This window comes from Falco rusticolus, chromosome 7 (assembly GCF_015220075.1).
Source record: "Falco rusticolus isolate bFalRus1 chromosome 7, bFalRus1.pri, whole genome shotgun sequence".
NCBI classification, from domain to species: Eukaryota; Metazoa; Chordata; class Aves; order Falconiformes; family Falconidae; genus Falco; species Falco rusticolus.
In genome coordinates this window covers 22,433,316-22,452,439 of record NC_051193.1, presented here as the reverse complement: position 1 = coordinate 22,452,439, position 19,124 = coordinate 22,433,316, and the positions used below count along the sequence as shown (strand labels likewise).

The window sequence follows — 19,124 nt, the reverse complement described above, 5'->3', positions numbered from 1 at the left end:
ATTTTCAATATTAAGTAATTACCTTTTTGCAATGAGGAGACAGGTTTTTAGTTAGTTTTTAAAAGCCATCCTTTTCTAAATGGCTGTTAAAAAGTGTTTTTTTTTTAAAACCATGAGAAAAACATTCGAAGTCTTACATGTATCTTATTTTACTAAATAGTATCTCGAGCTATGCATCAACATCTCTTTCAGAGTATCAGGTGTCCTGATGAGCTAATTGTTGCTGCAAATTTCTATTCAACCTGTATTCTTCCCATGACTTCTAAGACTTTTATGTTTCTAGTCAATAAAAACAGCTCCAAAACCTAATACTACAAGTTGTTGCATTTGCAGATGTTTTCAGTTAATTCAAAGTGAACACGTGCAATTACCAGATGCAAAAAGTAGGTTTTTGATACAGAAATAGATGCACCAATTTAGTATACATGCCTTTTAAAAGTACAGTGTTATGTCAGTGCCATACAGTCTTTTCACAATAAAGGTTAATTTAAGAGCAGGTTTAACATGAATGCTGCTCTTAATTGACCAGTTTCCTGCACTTAATGCCAGTCTGGCAAATAAGTGGTTTCAGCACAAAGATCCAAGTGGCAATATTCATTCACTTGCGACCTGAATACATGTGCTAAGGCCAGATTGATTCTTAGTCTCCCTTATCTCTGCCTTCTCTTCCTCCACCCTAAAAGATAGGAACTCATGATTAATTAATACCAAATCAGAGAAAGTCAGTGACTCGTGTTGTTCCAGGTACTAGAAGGTGAAAGTTAAGACATCATACCATCTCCTATATTGTACACGTGACAACAGACTTTTTTTAAAGAAAAAGCCTTAAGATAAAGGAAATACAGTTTAAAGAACATGGTATGTATATAAAATGTTAGTGGCTAAACATATTCTATGAGGGGAGTGAGATACTGTTGTTGGTATCTTGGGGTTAGAAAAGCCTTAAACACTTCTTACTGTTACTCACTTTAGTACATTCTTCAAATATTTTACATTTATTAGCACCTGGTCATACAAACACAAGCGTAATGGTAAACCTATGCCTTCTACATTCTGAATCTTTGTCTAAACCCAAACACAGTCATCAGTGAGTGAAATATGTCTTCTCTCAAGTATGCAAAATGGTTTTAAAGAACAATAAATACCATTTGCAAAACAGGTAAAACATACTTTTCTTGTATGGTGCAAATCCTAAAGTAAGCGATACTTTTCAAATTTTCTATACTTAAAACATTGTATTTGGTCTGTTTCTACTCATGCCTTCCTCAACACGAAGACAACTCATAACTACTTAACTCATGTTCCCTGCATAAAACAGGTAATGACTTCTACTGCTGCATGTTTCCCCAGCTAGTAGATGCTCTCGAGACCTGGGAAAAAAAATGTTGCTATTGTAGAAGATGCTCATCTCCAGTACTTCTGCATTGGAACTGTCAACAGTATCAAAGACTTCAGTGGAAGAGTAGGTAATTTATTGCCTGGCCAAAAGAAAGTTTGTTCAGAAAGGTTCTCTCTGTCGTCTCTACTGATTTGGTATTATTGAGAAAAGACAACCCGTTATTACTGAATAAATAAAGTGAAGTTTTGGTGAGTGGGCTGAAAAAGCAAATAAATAGTTTAGGTGTAAGCTTTTAGTGTTTTAAGGCACCAGAATGATTATAATTATGAAGAGTACTAAACCAGTCCTACTAGCTTCAATTAAAAATGTAGGGAAAACACTGACACCTCAAAACACTAAATTTCCCGATTTGTCAGTCTTAGCTTATAGATGTTACCGTAGGCATACTGGGAACAGAGATGACAGCACACTGTTTCATCACAGGGCAGGTAACGATGACAAAGTTAATGCCAAAAGCACTAACATGGGAATGAGGCAGGTAAGGCTGTCCTCTGCTAGCTGTTACCCAACACGTCTTGTTCCTTAAATTCAAAGAAGCAGAGCTGCTGAACAGTGCAGGGACAGAAGCATTCAAACCTTTCCTGAAAGGTATTTCGGTTTATCTCAGCCTGGAAATACTGTCTGATGTAACTGCAGGGGAAGAGGGATAGGGGTAAATCCTGGAGACCTTCCATGCCATTATGAAATACATAAAATTAACATATTCAGATGTTACTATATTCCTATAGTAAAACTGACAATCAGAAAATGCTTCTTTGGAGCTCCATCACAATTTCTTGTTTGACCTCAGGTCTCCCAATGGAAAAAAGGATAGTTTTCAAAAAAACCCAACAAAACTCTCAAAGTCTGTGAAGACTTCTACTGCAGGCTTCAAGCATGGGCTTTGAATATTTTTTTTTTTTTTTTTTTTTTTTTTGAGTCATTTGAGTTCCTAACTCCTATATCTAAAGGAATATCTACATTACAGAATACAGTGCCATTTCTGGCTACCGAAATTAGCACGTGCATCATTCGAGAGCTCAACATGTTGTGCTATTTGGGCATACCTGGCTATGGAAAGAATACCCACACCTCACAGTAAACGAGTCTCACACATTCTCTGTGTCCAATAAAAACAGAAGAGAGGATATCTAAATGACAAAAAGGTTTTTACTTATATTGCTCTAGCTTCATTCTTTTCTAATTCTTAACAATCCAAGCTCTGACAAAAGCGTACTTCTGGTATCAATCCACACTCTGGAGGTAGCTTCAAGATTTGGGTTTTGTTGGGGTTTTTTTGCTTTTTAAGCAAGTAAGAAAAGCGCTACATGAAAATATAAAAATCAACAGTAAACCCATTTTCCTTTATCATGTGATACTGAACAGTTTTGGCAGACTGGAACTGTGAGAATAACAAATTGTCTGTGTGTGCTCAAATCAAGATGTGAAATTTTTCAAAAGTTTAACATTTAAGGTAACTGGTTCTTGTACTTCTTGGTGCAAGAAACCAATGCTAGGTTTTTTTCAATCTTGCTCACGTGCTTGACTGGATGACAAAAAACCTGTTAATACGATGGTCATTTACACAGGTACTACAGCAAGTCAGATTTAACTGTTACATTCTACTGTTCTGTAAATTACGAACTTCCCTGAGAGATGAATTCTAGTTACACATAAGTTTAGCACCACTAGCAGAAGTTAATTAAGTGAATTTTGAGGCTTTTTCTTCACATATTCTTGGTGAACTTGGAGTCCAATTACACCCGTCTCTATTTGTTTTTTGTGTTTTAGTACAGTGAGTTCAGTTACACGTGCCTCTTTTTCTAATCTATATATTGGGCCCATTTTTCTTTATCAAACTCCCTTGCAATCTTTAAGGCAGTGCTGTTGAGGGAAACCGATTGCATATTACAGATAATACTAACGATGACTCCTCTAGGTGGTGTCACTAGCCCAGTACCTAGAGCTTCAGAGTCCAGCTCCTCAGGAAGAATGAGGAGGACACTGCTTGCCCCCACGGCACCACCCGTATGAGATGCATAGTGTCTCTGCTGTCTGCAACAGCCACATTGTTGTTTTTTCTCTACTACAGCCCAAGCCATTGCATATTTACCATCCCTGTCCCACGACACTTCTGTTTTTGGCACTGGGGTCCACATCATTGCGACTGTGTCTGGTTTGAGGTACCCAGGAAGAAGTTTGCAGTTATTTTTTTTAAACTGTCCAGCTTGATAACTGTACAACAAGGCATTTCCAAATTTCAGAAGGTCACCTACTGACGAAAGAAAGCCACCGCCAGCCCACTTGTAAGAGTTGTCCACATACGGTGCGTTTACCAGCCGTCCCTTTTTGTTGTAAACGTAACACCTAGAATTCAAGAAAATTCAACTTGTCATTCTCAGATACTATGCACAAGTATTTTAAGCTGCCCTGCCTTTAAAGAGCAAACTGAGCACATATTAGCTTGTTCTCATGAAGCTTTAGAAATTTTTAAAATATATTCTTCTTAAATATGTTTGTTGCAGAAAAATCAACAGGAAATTCAGATGGGAAAACAAAAATTAAGGTGACTTCCTAGGTTAGAAGCTTAGTTTCAGTAAAAGTAATATTCCTGCTTACTCACAAGTTGGAGATGGACAAAAACCTGTATGTCAGCCAGCGCAGGATTTTTCCTAAATCCCTGTACTAGATTTAAAATGTTTTAAGAAAGAGGAATCCTGCAACTGCCCCATGATTATCAGACACTGAGCTGAAATTTCACTGAAGCTTTACATAAGCACTCCGAGACCATCGTTTCCATTTACGACCGATTTCCCCCCACTGCCCTACTACAGCTCCCACATACTACAACAACTGAACATTCCGGAACTACTAAGAAAAGGGAGAAGCATGAAAGAGTCTTGCAAAGCCTGTCATTAAAACACAAATTAGAAACTACTAACCAGAATTGCTGAACAAACCACACAACAGGAGCGCAGACTGAACTGTGCTTTTGAAGAAACCAGTCCAGTAATGGCTTGACCGATTTCATGCAACACATGAAAAGAAATGCTGAATAACTACAGTAACTACATACTCCGGTGAATTTCAGCCTTTGGCCTTTGGACCACAAGAGGTCCCTGGAGTACTTTGAGAGTTGTGAAAAGGAACCACACCAAAAAAATAAAGGGGGGGGGGGGGCACGGGGAGCAGGGCAAGCCCACTATCAGATGGTACAGAGATACATTCCCTATCTAGTCTGCACTTCGATTGGAAAGCTTTTAGGGAACTTCTGAAGGCCATAATACTGAAAATCGGATGTTGAAGCCAAGGAAGACAGACAAATGGTCCAAGGCTACCATCGACTGCCAGTGACTATCTCTGCGTCCCTGGAGTACTTTTTTTTTTTGATCACAATAAAACCTGTTACAAAAATGCTGAAATGCTTGAGTTACACCTCTAAAAGATCTGGAACATGAATTTTTAAACATTTTCATGTCAAATACGGTGTAACCAAACCATTAAAGAAGGCACAACATGGCAGTATATTCTAGTTTGAGGCACCAAGCTTTTTGTAGAAGCGAAACCATCACATTAGCATTGTTTTGCTTAACAAGACATAGCCCATAAAAAGACCCCCACAACCAGCATCTGTCCCAATTCTTTCATCCCTACTATATTTCAGTTTACAGAAGGGTTAATATACACACATACATTTAAAAGAACTTGACTGTATAAGCTTGAGAACTTATAAGAGCATCCCTAACATCCACATCAACAGCACAACCTCTGAAAATTTGCAAGCAAAATAAATACCAGCACAAAGCATCTCAGAATATAGCACTAAAGCTATCCCTAAAGCAGTGCAAACTGTTCCGTGTGTCTGCACACACACACTTTAAATATACACTTCTAAGTACTATAAACTTGGGATTCACATGTTCATCACCATTTTCATTCTTTGAGAGGATTTTAGAAGCCAAACTTTTAAAAAGCTTGAGTCTCATTTTCATGAGACTTTTTCCATAGCCTGCTTTTGTGATTCAGTTAGAATTCTCGTGCACCGAAGTTTAGCAAGTGAGTCAATAAATCAATTTCAGAGCCCAGACAGACAGGTCAACAGAATAAGACTGGAGAGAAAGACAAGAAACTCTACCCCTTATTTGATTATCCAATCACATAAATTTATTTGGAGGTTTTTGTGGTTCTTTTTTTTTTCTGTCTTGGTTTGTTTTAAGTTAATAAAAAGAAATCAATTGGTAAAGCATGTTCTGTGTTAAACAGAATTTTAATCCTGGTTAAAATTGATACTACAATTTAATTTATGAAAACTATACGTTACTGTGAAACTATTACAATTACATAGTTTGCATAATATACTGATTTTTTTTAAGAGTTCCAAGGTAATGATATATTCTAACATAATCACTTTGCTACTCCTTTATTTTACTCTATTTACACTTACCTGCTTATTTGTACCCCAAATAAAAGCAAACTTGAAAATCACCCCTGCTACTCCCCCCACATATACTCTTATAACAAGCAATACTTATTTCCTATTCTGTAATTTTGCATGCTAATTACAGACCAATACCACAAGGCTGACATAAAATCAGTTATATGATTTGGCTTAACATAGACAGAAAGAGCAACAATTGCTGTGGGGAAAAAAAAACATTTCATCCTGGTTTACCTTGCTCTGTTATATATCATTGCTTCATTGTCATCTAGTACAGTCGATAGCATATCCAAATCACGGAACATTTTTAGCATATAATCTGTAAATTTTTGTCCTGAAACTCTCTCCACAACAGCACTTAAGAGAGTAAAGCCATACGTTGAATACAAGAACTGACTACCTTAAAGAAACACAATGAGAAAGGGCAAAAAACAAAAGTTAGCTGCACAATGCTTCTATTTTATCTTTCAGATTCCATTTAAGTAACCACATGTGCAAATAAAACTATATCTAGCAATGAATAATCAATTAAAAGACTCCTGCTCCACCCCCCTTTTAATATGGTGTGAATCATAAGCTGATGATACTGGACCCCGGAATTTCTGTACGGCAGGCAGACACAGATGCTTCCCAACTGCAGGTAGCTCAGAGAGCAGGGTGAAAGAATTTTCAGGGATCTGCACGTACAGCCAGGTTTCATGACGAGACGTGAAGACTGACATTTAACACCCTTTCCGAAAGATTTACCACCCCAGTTCTAACAAGGCTGTCTGGATTTGGAAAGCTGAAGTAAACCTTGAAATTACTCTTAAAAGACACTCATCTACCAAGACTTGTTCGGGTGTCTATACCTTAGAGACCAAAAGACACAGGTAGTACTCGCTTAAGGTTTTCAAAGGTCTTGATCACTTTTGTCATAATGTTTCTAGTTCTTGTTTTCTAGCTCTAGAAGATCCAGAAAGATTATATGAACGCTAATATACATATTATTTAAGACAACGTAATTTACAAAACAATGTCTCATTTTTTAAAAATCTCATTCTTGCGCTAATGCTTTTTATGAAACATCTACATCAAGCAACTGCTGAACTGCCTACAGTCTAGACAGACCTCTTACTTGAAATTGTTCCTAGAACTCTCCAAGATGGTAAGTGGTTAACTTCACCCCCTGCCCACCCCTCCCTCTTTAAATGCACATTATATACCATGTGCATTTATACATCACTTATATTTATCAGCAAGATGTATCATTTGCCTGTTAACCCAACTCATTTAAAACTTAGACCTGAAGTTCCTCAGTCCTCTCCACAATTAACTTCTGGAATTCCAACAAAAAATAACCTCAACAATTCTGTGATTTTGTGGTCTTTCTGTACAAAGTTTTAGCTGAGGTTTAGTGCTTCACTAAAATATTTTGCTTTTTGTTCACACCTAGAAGGCTCAGAGCATGAACAGAGGAAGTATCTACAAAATATTTTATAAGTGGATACTAACAATTTCGTTACCAAAATTACTGTCTGCTTTAGCATTTATAAATTCAGTAACTTGTACGTTTTATAGCACTTGCTGCATTATTTGCAGCTCCTGCAAAAAAGTCTTATTTCTGCCTGAGATCCCACTTTCTCTCTCCCCTGCATGATCTAGGACTTTTTTTGTTACCAGTGAAGTCTTGGTTACATCCCATTTTAAACCTGCTGGATTATGGTGCAGACACACTATTAGAAAGTATCTACATAAGCATAATCTTTAAGTTAGAAAATTAGTAAAGATATCTATAATAGAGTGTTATCTAAAGCTGAACTGATAAAATCCTGATCAGTTCAGTCTTGAAAGTTATGTCAGTTTTAAGACAATTACATGACCAGATAGTTGGTGCAGAACAGCCCAGATATTTCTCTGTTGAGCTTTTAATGGGGCACAGTAAGAAAAAAAAAAAAAAAAAAAGAAAGAAAAAAAAAAAAAGGGAGGGGGGTGGCGGGTAGAGGCAGAACAAACCAAATCCCCCAAACAAACACTCTTTACTGGACTCTCTACCTTCACTGCATGTAAAACAGTTTGAAACAAACATTTCACCAGAAGAGCACATTTTGGCCTACACGACTAGAAACTCACCTGGTTTAAAGAATAAAGGATCATTTTTAAATATCTTCAGCGATTCAATCACACTTTCAAATTTTTCCTTCAAATAATACTCTTCTTGCTCAAATTCCTTGTCTCTCCTGCCAGGTTTTGAATTTCGGCTTTTTACTTCACCTTCGTGTTCTTTCCTCGGCTTGACAGGATCAGCCTTCTCAATCCCTTTGCCTTCTTGTTCTTTATCCCGATCGGGTTTTGTTAGTTTAAATGCTCTGTTTGCTTTTTCCTTTTCTTCCTTTACTTTTGTAATATCTTTTTCATAGTGACGAATCCCACTCAAGTGTGACACTAACAGTCTTGTAGTAATAGCAACCTAGAAACGACAATATTGAAATGTGAGCTCTCTTCTTTAAAGATACCATGCGCACTAAATCACCAGAAAAGTAAAATTCAAGATGACCAGGAACAAAGATACAAGACCTTTTAAGTATCATGTATTAAACCCAGTTAAAATATATACATGTATGCGTGCACACTACAGACTTGATGTCAACCTGAAGATCCACATTTCCAGCGTTGCTTTTTCGAGCAGCAAACATCAGTACTTGTCTAAATGCCTTTTGGTGTCTTACAGGAATAGGTCCAGATACAGGCACCTGTACACTTAACAGCTGTGCAAAGACAGGAACAAAAGTCCAAAAAAGTATTACCAATAAACAATTACATACCTTTTCACCCTCGTAGACTTTCTCTGGAAATTCAGGGACATACTTCTGCACTGGGGCATCTAAATCCAGTTTCCCCTCTTCCCACAATTTAGCAACAGCCATCATTGTAAGACACTTGCTAATACTAGCAATTCGCATGATCGTCTCTGGTTTACATACTACACGATTCTCTACATCAGCATAACCCAAACCTTTAAGAAAATAAAAACACTGTAGTAAATATTTTGCATAGAGACATGACGAATGAATTATGTTCAATGAATTAGATTTACTGGCTCCTTAAAGTATTTTTCCTCTAACTAAAATGGGACCTGAAACATTGGATTATCCCTGCTCCTGCCTCAATTCAGTTAAAACCATTTTAATGTAGTAGGAACAGCTAATCAAAGCCCATTGTACTGGCCAATTGCATCCCAAGTTATTACAACTACAAAACAAGCCTAATGATAAATGAGATGGAAAATTAAGACCGAAATGACACATCCAATGTAGAAAAACTACAGGGACCAAAATCTGGACTGTAAAATAACTGACCAATAGTCAGAAATACTCCTTTTATTGTTCTGAATTAATAGTTGAAACGGTAAAGGGTCTTATTTTATCAATACAGAAACTGAGAAAGGAAGCCACTCACAAACTCACAGCAACTACCTAAGCTGTAAAGTTTCACAGAACAGTGTTGTTATACACTATGTTTCAACATCAGTTGGCACGACTTCAATTAAAAGACAGCTTATTAGCCTCTATACCAGTCTTTTCTCATGTAACTAAGTCACAAGTCTGGTAGCAAGAACTGGAATTAATAAGGCATTATCAAGCTCCCATACTGGTCTTCAGTTTGAGCTAGTGCCAAAGAAACTGCAAGCGACGCTGCAGCAGTAAAAGCAATGAAATGCAGTGATGACGTATCTGCAGTTCTCAGCGCAAGCAGGGCCTGCAAGCAATGCGTGTGTCTCTGTATAAAACCGTAGTCTAATAACGAACCACTCAGGAAAAAAACCTTGCCAAAATACAAGGAACAAACCAGATGATGTGTCAGTTGCCCACGATCCTTTCTTTTACGTAAAGCTGGCACTCGAGTGCTCACACGGTGCTTGTGAACCCAGACGCTACACTCCTGTGTGAAAATAATTTCCAAATCTCAAACCACCCTCCTGACCCTAGCAAGAAAGCAGGTTTAGTCCCATGGTCACAGAACACACACAACTTCCACCTGTTCCTATTTTCTTCTCCTGGGAAGAAGGGAGGAGGACAAGACGAGCCAGAAGCCTGCTAGAGCACTGCCACCCACCTCCCCGCTGCCCCGCTCGGGGCAGTGCTGTCCGAGCCTGCAGCAGGGGACAGAATGCTCAGCCTGGCTGCTGGATCCGGCAGTCCCAGTGACAAACTACAACCCTGGCACTAGTGCCATCAGGCACTTCCCTGCCCGTCAAGGACGGGATTCTGCACAAGTCTTACAAAATCATCTGCTTTTATTGCTAGGTGATTTGAGACAAGAAAAAGCTATCTGACTCAAGAAAGTCTGTGATCAATTTGTAGCACAATTTTCTTATTAGGCCACATTACAAAAGGTACCAGAGGCTCTCCAATTCACTGCCGTCATGATGAAAGAGAAATGAAAACCTGTAATCAGCTTTACACATATATAAAAGTTAAGGCAACAACAGACTCTCAGATGAAAGTTAGTAATGATCTCGCTTACAAAGATTTTTTTAAAATTAACTCGTTAATGAAATACACTGGCATTTACTACTACAATTTGTCTAAAACCCACAAAACACATTATAAAAATCCTTCTGAAAACAAACACGCAGTTTGGTGGGTATGGTTTTTTTTAAATACACATCAAATGTCTACATGATATGAGCCGTACTAACAGACTCTCTTTAAAACTAAACTGTGTAACCAGAAAAATCACTTGCAATTCTGTTAGGCTGACACCTGTGAGCTGCTCCTCAGCCCACAAACGGGAGCCAGCACACCTGATGCCAGCCAGGATAATGGTGACTAGTAATTTATTAACTAGTTGCCATGGGCAGAGCAGCGCTTCACCTCCTATGTACAGCCCTGCCAGACCACGAACGGCTGTATGCCTAGAGTACAAGTACATCCAAGGGCCAACCTAAAAAAATCAATGAAAAAAAGATTCTTAAAAATGAAGTTGAGATATACTAGCACATTTGGGAAGTTAATAAATAATTGATTCCCAGAAATTATTGAAGTTTGGTGAGGAAAGCATCACTTCATACTCCCGAGGCACCTGCTTCTGGCCACTCTCCAGAGATGGGACATCAAATGGATGAAATCCCAGCCCAGTGCGTCCAAATTGTTAATTTTTAAACCATCCATCGCTTCCCAACCGCCACACACAACTATTACCCCGTATACTAACCTTCTGACCAGACCTCTTTTCCATCTACAGAAACTCCGACTAGTATACCCGGGATTCCTGCTTCATCCTGTCACAAAACCACACAGGCGACATTAAAAAGGGTCAAACCCCTCCCCCAGACCCCAGCGCTGCTGCAGCAGGCACGCGGCTGCCACGGCGTCCCTGACCACAACAATCACGGACACACCGTCATTTATCTCATTAAATTAGCGATCAGGACGCGCCAGAAATACTGAACAGAAACAAACCACCACGGGCTGCACGCGACACGCCAACCGCCCCGCCCAGCAGCAAGCGGGGTTTAAAAGAGGCCTCGGTTAGATTTGCACAGCATCACACACCCCCACCCCCCCTCAGCCCTTCTCCCCCCTTTCCACAGCCCCCCCGGCCCACCCTGCCCCCCGACACCCCCTTCCCGCACCGAGTTGGGCCCGGCCGGAGGCGCCCGCGGGAACCGCGCTCCCAAGGCGGAGAACGAACCATTCCGCGAGGCGGGGGGGGGGGGGGGGGGGGCAGGGGAGCCCCGGCACCTCAGCGGGCTCCGCCCCGCCCCGCGCCCCCGCGTCCCAGGGAGGCGGCTGGCGGGCAGGGCGAGGCGCAGGGGAGGGAGGTGCCGGCTCCCGGGAGCTCGCACGGCCGGGACCCCCTGCTCCCCGCCCACGCACCTTAATCCTCCGCAGCAGGTCCCTGCTCCTCTCGATGGCCGCGCCGAAGCCCCGAGGGGGCGGCAGCGCGCTCGCCTCCGCCGCCTGCCCGCCGTCAGCCTTCACTCCCAGCGCCAGCCCCAGCGCCAGCCCCCAGCCCCAGGGCCGCGCTCCGGCACCGCCGCCCCCCCGCCGGGGCGCTGGGGGCCGCCCCGGGGCCGCCGCCCGCCGCAGGGCCCCGCGCCAGCCCGTACATGGCTGCGCCGCGCCGGGTGCCCGCCAGGCAGCCGCAGCCGCTCCCGAGCGCTCGCTCGGCCGAGCTCCGAGCGCATCGAGCGCGGGCAGCCGCTCGCCTCCGGGCGCCGCGCCGGCTCGGGGCGAGCGGGGCCGGCAGCGGGACCCTCCCGGCGCAAGCGGCTTCTCCGCGGGCTGCATCAGCTGCGGGCTGCATCAGCTGAGGGCTAAAAGCGGGCTCAGCCTGCCGAGCCGCCCGCCCCGCGCCCTCGCCGGGGCCGGCCGCCGCCTCACGGCACGGCCCTGCGGCCGCGGCGGGGCCCAGGCCTGGCCGCCCTGCGCGGGCCCCGCCTCAGCGGCCTGCACTCCCCCCCGCTGCCCCCCGCTCCCTCCCGCCAGGCCAGGGAAGGCCGTTCCCAGCCGCTTTGCTTATTTAAGCACCAAAAGCCACCTGTGCGTGTAAATGCAGTGACAGGCAGTACCTGGTAACAGGCAAATCCCTGTGAATCCCGCCCAAACCCTTGAGAATCCTTAACAAGAATGGCTGGAAAGCGCTGTCCCTCCGGTGGGCGCTGGGAGCCCCCCGGCCGGCTCAGCAGAGCCTGCCCTGTCTCCCGACGGAAGCCAGGCTGTAAGCTGGGTTTCACCAACACTTCCATTGCACTGACGTGTGAGAAGGACAGCGAGGAGCCAAAGGGTGCCTCGAGCCACGGCGTTACTTCTGATCTTAAATCTGCAGCAAATGATGGTGGGATCAAATGGGGAAAGCCTGCTGCTGAATGGATGCCAGGCAGAAGTGAAGCAGGGCAAGCTAGGCTAACACCAAGATAAAAGCCTTTAACTGCAAGATGAGCGTATTTGACCTAGGTTAGTGAGGAATGACTTACAAATGTTGACTTTTCCAATGCTGGTTCTAGAGCCTGGTTTCAGCCTACAGCAGTGCCGAGAGCACAGCATTCGCTCACAGAAATATTTTTTCCACATAGCTGCTCTCTTTAGAGACTGCAGAGAGAGAACAGTGCCCTCCAACTGACGCCTTTAATCTCAAAACCTTTCTCATATCTGGTCTCCAATAAACTTCTAATAGTTCTCTTGAATGATTTGAATGTTGACTGAGCAGCAAGCTAAAAAGACGGAAGAGTGACCAAATAGGAATGATATTACTCGAGAAAGCAGAAGCATCAGTGCATCAGCAGATCCAGATTGACAGGTAGGCAGCATGTCAGTTAGATCCGAGTTCCATCCAAGGATACACCCAATAACGAGGACTCTTGCGAGCTTTGTTAGGTGGATGAGTCTGCAGATTTGGGATCTTCACGTCAGCCTTCTGTGACAAAGAGACCGTATGTGCCTAATGCAAAGCCAGATCCAGAGCCACTCAATGCTGTCAGTGGAAATGTTAGTCCACATGTCTAACTGGAGCATCAAAATATCTTCATTACTATGAAGGTACTCAGGCATTCCCCTTCCTCTATGTCATTGCTGTGAAATTAGTAATTGCAGTGATGCTAGAGCAGATGATGTTAGGTCCAAAGAAGGTTAAAAGAAGCCCTCAGTTAACAGCTAATTTCAGTCTTTTTTTAGCACTCTTAATGCGCTTCTTTTGGATTTCAGGCCACTCAGTCCAATAGTTTTAAGTGCAAGAGGGGAGGACAGGGAGGGACTAGATTATATAAACTAAGTGCGCTGTGGTCCAAGATGAGTAGAAGATTCTAGAGGCAGTACCAAAAGCAGCAGAGCCCTTGGCGTACTATGGAGAGTGCCGTGGTGTCTGACCAGTGGAGAAATAATAGCCTTTCTTGTTTACTGTTCAGAGTCAGTCCTCTCACGGGAATGCCTTAGGCTGGGCTGTTCTAAGGACCTTAAACCTGCAAATCCCAGAGAGACTGACCGGAACGTATCATTACTTAGCAATGCAGAAAGCTTTTTGTGCAGAAAGCCCCTGGTGCCCAGTGTGATAGACTGTGCAGGGGGGTGCCATTTCTTTCTTGGAGGTTTTCTGGGCTGTTTAGACAGTGACTTAAAATCCGATGTACTCATGTTGAAGGATTCTTGAACAATAGCTAACAAACTTTAATGATGGCCACTCCATAAATGTTACAGATGTCGACAGAGAATACAACAGCTTAAAAAATGCAAAATAATGAGCCATACTGGTAAGTGAAAATGGGGAGTCTGTCCTTTTAGAACTCCACGTATGCTCTGCTAGGAGAAAATTTTGAGATGCTAATTTAGGGAGTTCAATCTCCTTCATGTCCAATGATCTCAAAACCTGCAGGATTTGGAAGGAAGTCAGGCCAAATAGCTTTCATGTGTGAAGTCAAATGCAGACCAGATGCTACACTTTTCACTGCAGGCATTTATTTCTCATTAGTATTTTCTCAATAAAACTCCGTTGCTTATCACAGTACAACTTCATACCCAAGTGGTACAAGATGCTGTATTTACTTTCTCATAACTCATTTTCACTGTGTTAAACTGTCTCTGGGAGTGTTTTGCAGCAGGATTCTCTGCGTTCTTACATTAACCTGCTCAGTAGGAACACTCTTTGGCATCACACTTTTGAATGGGCCTAAGCCAGAAATGGATCTTGCCATTTTTCTGATTGCCTTGGTGAAGAGCTTTGTGTTAAATCCAGTAGCACAACGTGGGCTGCTGTTGTATGCCTCCTCTAAGCTGCTGGTTTTGTTTAACTTTGAGTTGAGGTATCAGGCTTATAAGATTTTGAGAATTTTCTGCTCCCACTGATTGCAAGGGAAAATGAGGATAGCAAGCACAAGGCTAATCCAATTCTAAATTTAACCAAAAAAAAAAAACCCCAATGTTTTTCTTCTGTCACGGTCTATCAGTCACTTAGAAGTATAGGCACAGACTCTCAGCTGTAATCCATCTTTCTTATGTAACACAGCCAGAAAAGTCCATCTGGAGCCCCCTCTGGCATAGTGGAAAAACCCTACTTGGTTTAGCACTAAACCAGCTGACTTTTCCTCTACTCTGCCTCCTTACCAAGTTGCACTTTGCAGATTTGAAAAGCCTGTGTGAAGAAATATGCCTTATTCAGATAATAAACAATGATGCCCCATGATGGGTCTCTTGGCAAAGCGAGGTTGTGCTCACTCACCTCAAGGCGGGCCAGCTTTGGAGTCTCACCATCAAGAATCCTTTAAGTCTTCATAGCCTTTGAGTCAAACACCAAAGGCTCAATAGCACCAGGCCTTAAACCAAAGTGTTTATGTATCTTCCTAGTGATCTAGCCCTTGCAGTCATACGCTCCTGTGTTCACTGTATTTTTCATTGTGCTGTTACCATGTGAGCTGGGTGGTCGGTAGCTTTTATACTGTTCTGCAGTGATGTAGCCCACCACCAAAAGGTCTAATATGCTCATTCTGCTGCTGGTGGTCAGCAATATGTGGAAACACCAAGTATTTGCAAATCATGATGCTTCATGAGTATTTCCTAAAACGTGACTCTTTAAAAAAAAATAAATCTACAGGCATTTCAAAAACAACTTGGTCACTTCTGTCAGTCTTCCTCCATTTCTGCAAGTGCTTTTGTGGATCCTGGTGTCTCAGCGATGTTTAACAGATGTTATGGCTGTTCCAGCCTGTAGATCTGGACTTTGATCTCAGTGGTTTTGCTGTGGTGATCTCATTTGCTTTTCTAGCTCACCAGCATGGCAAAATTCTACAGTGACATGCCCCTAAATTTAACATTTCCATTGAGATTGAAAAGATGGGTAATATTTTTAACAAACAACAGCTAAGGTCTGAATGATAGGAGACAAGTGATGCCTATTAGTATTCCCCTGATAAAGGGCTGGTCAGTTCTGAAATAATGAGCCAGCTCTGCTCTTTCATCCTGTTAAATACCATTTATAATGGCCAGAGACCCGAACCTGAAAGCTTGCAGGTTGAGTTTGTAGGAAGGGGCTTTTAAAAATTTAGGAAGTAGCAGTGTAAAGAAACTTGTTTGTTTTCTTTGTTCAAATTTATTGTGAAGCAATGAAATGTTCCATTAATCCAACGGATTCCAATTATTCCAACTGGATTCCAATAATTATAATTAAGACTGTAACATTTGTAAAGACTTCTGGATCTAAAAATGTTGAATCTAATGGAAAACAATTAACAGACTAAAGCTAAAATTGTCAAAAAGGACTGTCATTTATATTTGTGCTAATAAAATGAAGAAAAATAGGAAAGCAGCAATTAAAAAACATTACCTGTTTGTATGCATAGATATAGGGGAAACTGATATTGATGGAAAATGCGAAGAGTAAAGGGATATTGATTCCCTTGATCACACCTGACATTTCTACTCTCAGTATAGGAAAGATTTAAAAAACCGCAAGTTCTTTCTGAATTTGAAAAGACGGTAAATAAAGGAATGTTAGTTGTAGAGAGAAACCAGGCTTTGCTTTCCCTCCCTCTTTTCAGAAGCTATTTCATTTATTGGAGGACCAAGAGACACTCTTCATTCCCCCCTGGCACAGAGTGTTCGCACAGTAGATGGCAGCCAGAAACCTCAGCACCTGGAGCAGCTGTTAGCAGGGTGGTTCCTGCAGTGCCATCTCTCTTGGGGCCATCAGCGTGGCTGACCTGGGTTGTTATTACCGATTCCTCACCTGTGTACGGTTTTTGTTTGGTCTTGGTCGGCACAGCAGTTTCAGAGTATTGTTATTTGCTGATCAAATACGGTAACACCTGCGTGTTTACAGCGTACGTTCCATGTCAGTACCAGCACTAACCCTACCAAAGGGCACCAAGAACGTGATGGTTGGACCCAGCCATACAACTAGGCACACCTTCCCCAAAAGGTACATAAATAGGTGCATACTCACAGCTTTAAGATTCAAATATTCCCTGGGTTGGTTTTTTATTATTATTTTATTTTTTTTCTAAACTAAGGTCACAGGTGGGTGAATTCTCCAACAACTGAGCTGAGAAACACTAATCAGGAACAAATCTTTAAACATGTAAGATGTCTCGACCAGGAGAAAAAGCAGCATTAAAAATAATGCTGCGGGTCTTTAGACACTGAGATCAACACGTTCATGATCAGCTCTGCTTGATCTATGATTCAGATATTTGTTAATCTTCACTTCTTGAGTAGGCTTAGTTAAACATGATGTAATTTTCTACACTACACAGGAACACTGGTGCTGTTGTGGTCACACCAGCAGCACAGTAGTGCCATGTCCATGTCCCCATTGCAAGTTGCCAGACAGGGCAGCTGTGGTTGTCCCCAACTGGGAGCCTGGCAGGGCTGGCCCTGCCCTCCAAGCAGCAGCTCACCTACCTGCAGACTTACACAGCACCATAGGTTGGCGACTTTATGTATTTTTTAACTCCAACACCCACCCACCCCCCCCAAAACAAACGCAACTCTTTATTTTACTCCATTTTCCTTCTATACTCAAGATGTGTCACCTGGGGATTGTTTACTTTCAATAAAATACAGTATGGAAGAGTTGATAGTCCCACATTGTTACTGCCTTAGTTTTATAAGTTGCATGCAGTCTGACACAGTTCCTAGAAACAACAGGATGGGAGTTTGCGAAATATTTTGCATGTCAGGGAAAGGAATGCTGAAAAGATCATGCTGTGGTTACAGACCAGCCAAAGGGCACGCACGTTTCTTTTTCTTCTTTGCAAAAACATTAATTTTGAAACTCCAGTTTCTCAGTGGTGATTTCCTCATACTTTTAATTCAGGCCTGCTTTAAACCTCTTGGGGCTCAGAGGAAAAATAATTGTCACCAGCTGAAAGTAAGTAGGGAAGGAACATTTGTGAAACACATCAGTGTAAATAAAAAATGAAAACCATCACACACACACACGGGAAAAAAAAAAAAAAAACCAAACAAAAAAACCCCATACAGAATTATTTCCTGTTTTTCCTGAAGTTATTCTCCAGGCAACAATCTCTTCTGGTAGAAAACGGAGCACAGAAAGAACTGAACAGTGTTGTTCCTGAGGCTGGCTTCACATTTATCAATAGAATTCAGTTGCTGTGTGCAACCTTTTCCCCCTCTCCACTTTCTCCCACTCAGGGGGTAAAGGTACAACACGCTCTGGGAGCCGGCGGCTTGCACAACCACCACCACGCAGCGTGGCAGGAACCAGGCAGCATCAGTGCCTTTCACTTTGCTGAGTGTCTCTTTTCAGACTGACATATGCTGCTGGAAAAAAAAGTATCAAATCATGGAAGGTGTAAAACACCTAAAAGATTAAACATATTAACCATATGGCTTCATTCTGAAGCTCGTATGCCCGAAGATACAGCTATGAAGCGCAGGTGCTTAGGAAAGCTTTCCATCTTGCTCTGGGAAGAGCTCCTCACAACTGGGTAACAACTACCTCTCTTTCCACCTTTCTCCCCCAAATATAAAACTCAGCGAAATGAACACGTCCCAGACAACTGTGCACCAAGAACTGTGGCAGTGAGAACGACTGCCCGACACTGAGCAACCTACTCGGGAGAGAAGTGGAGCAGGCAACGGCATTCAGACATCCTGATGGGCCAGGGTCGAGTGCCACCTCCACCGCACGTGTCTGCAAGTCAGGAAAAAAAAGCAACAGGTACGTTTGCTTTGACCGACAGAGCAGCAGGAGGAAAAATGTGTTTCCAGGTTTTGTACGTGAATCTTCAGGCATACCCCTGTGTGAGGAGTACAGTCCTGATTGCATTTACTGTCTTTATCTGCTTTTCTAGACAGAAGACTCTAGAGCCTTCTCAGTAGCTATTCTAGCAATTTTCCCAAACCATTCAAATTATTTGATGCTCCAGCATGTGTTTTTCCTGGTAACTACTGCACAAGCAAATGCTTCTCTGCAGTTCACATCAAATACTCATCCAGCTATATGTGCATGCTGGTTGCCAGCCCATTTTCCACACATTCACTGCTATGACTATCCGTTCTAGTGTGGTTTCACCTACCTGTGCTGCAATTGCCCCTTCGTTTCACTCTGCAGACATGTTCTGTGCCACTAAAAATGCTCTTCGTGAGAACTGAGCACAGATAGCTTGAGAAACTGCACAGGCTAGTAAAAAACAGGAAAAGGCCTCTTATCAAATTAGTAACATCTCGGATATTTGGGTGGAGGCATTTGGCACTGGGCTCACATATTCTTATGGGAGCGAGTCCACACATACTATAAACTCCATTCCTTTGCTTAGTATTATTGTTCCCAAGTTGAGGCATGTTTCAAAAGAACCTCTCTAAAGATGTGCAA

The 19,124-nt window shown here is 42.4% G+C and overlaps 1 protein-coding gene across 4 annotated transcripts; it reads right to left on the bottom strand.

The window, feature by feature from the left end:
- Positions 1-367: 367 nt before the first annotated feature.
- Positions 368-18,847, bottom strand: LACTB (lactamase beta). 4 transcript variants are annotated; one of them, XM_037393987.1, is made up of 6 exons: positions 11,678-12,106; positions 11,013-11,079; positions 8,621-8,811; positions 7,929-8,265; positions 6,051-6,216; positions 368-3,745 (listed from the first exon to the last, which is right to left on the bottom strand). In XM_037393987.1, exons 1-6 carry the CDS (start codon positions 12,089-12,091, stop codon positions 3,202-3,204), a joined length of 1,719 nt encoding a protein of 572 aa, XP_037249884.1. In that variant the 5' UTR covers positions 12,092-12,106; the 3' UTR covers positions 368-3,201. The 4 variants fall into 4 exon arrangements, with proteins under 4 accessions (XP_037249884.1, XP_037249887.1, XP_037249886.1 ...); XM_037393990.1 differs by lacking the exon at positions 11,678-12,106 and adding an exon at positions 18,829-18,847 and having other exon boundaries at positions 3,202-3,745; XM_037393989.1 differs by lacking the exon at positions 11,678-12,106 and adding an exon at positions 11,493-11,511 and having other exon boundaries at positions 3,202-3,745.
- Positions 18,848-19,124: the final 277 nt, after the last annotated feature.

Excerpts from the sequence above, each read along its gene's own strand:
- LACTB (XM_037393987.1), bottom strand. The coding sequence starts at position 12,091 with ATGCAGCCCGCGGAGAAGCCGCTTGCGCCGGGAGGGTCCCGCTGCCGG. Across the intron at positions 8,266-8,620 it reads AAGTCTACGAGGGTGAAAAG|GTTGCTATTACTACAAGACT; the intron begins GTATGTAATTGT and ends TGTCGTTTCTAG. Across the intron at positions 3,746-6,050 it reads ATGATATATAACAGAGCAAG|GTGTTACGTTTACAACAAAA; the intron begins GTAAACCAGGAT and ends CTTGAATTCTAG.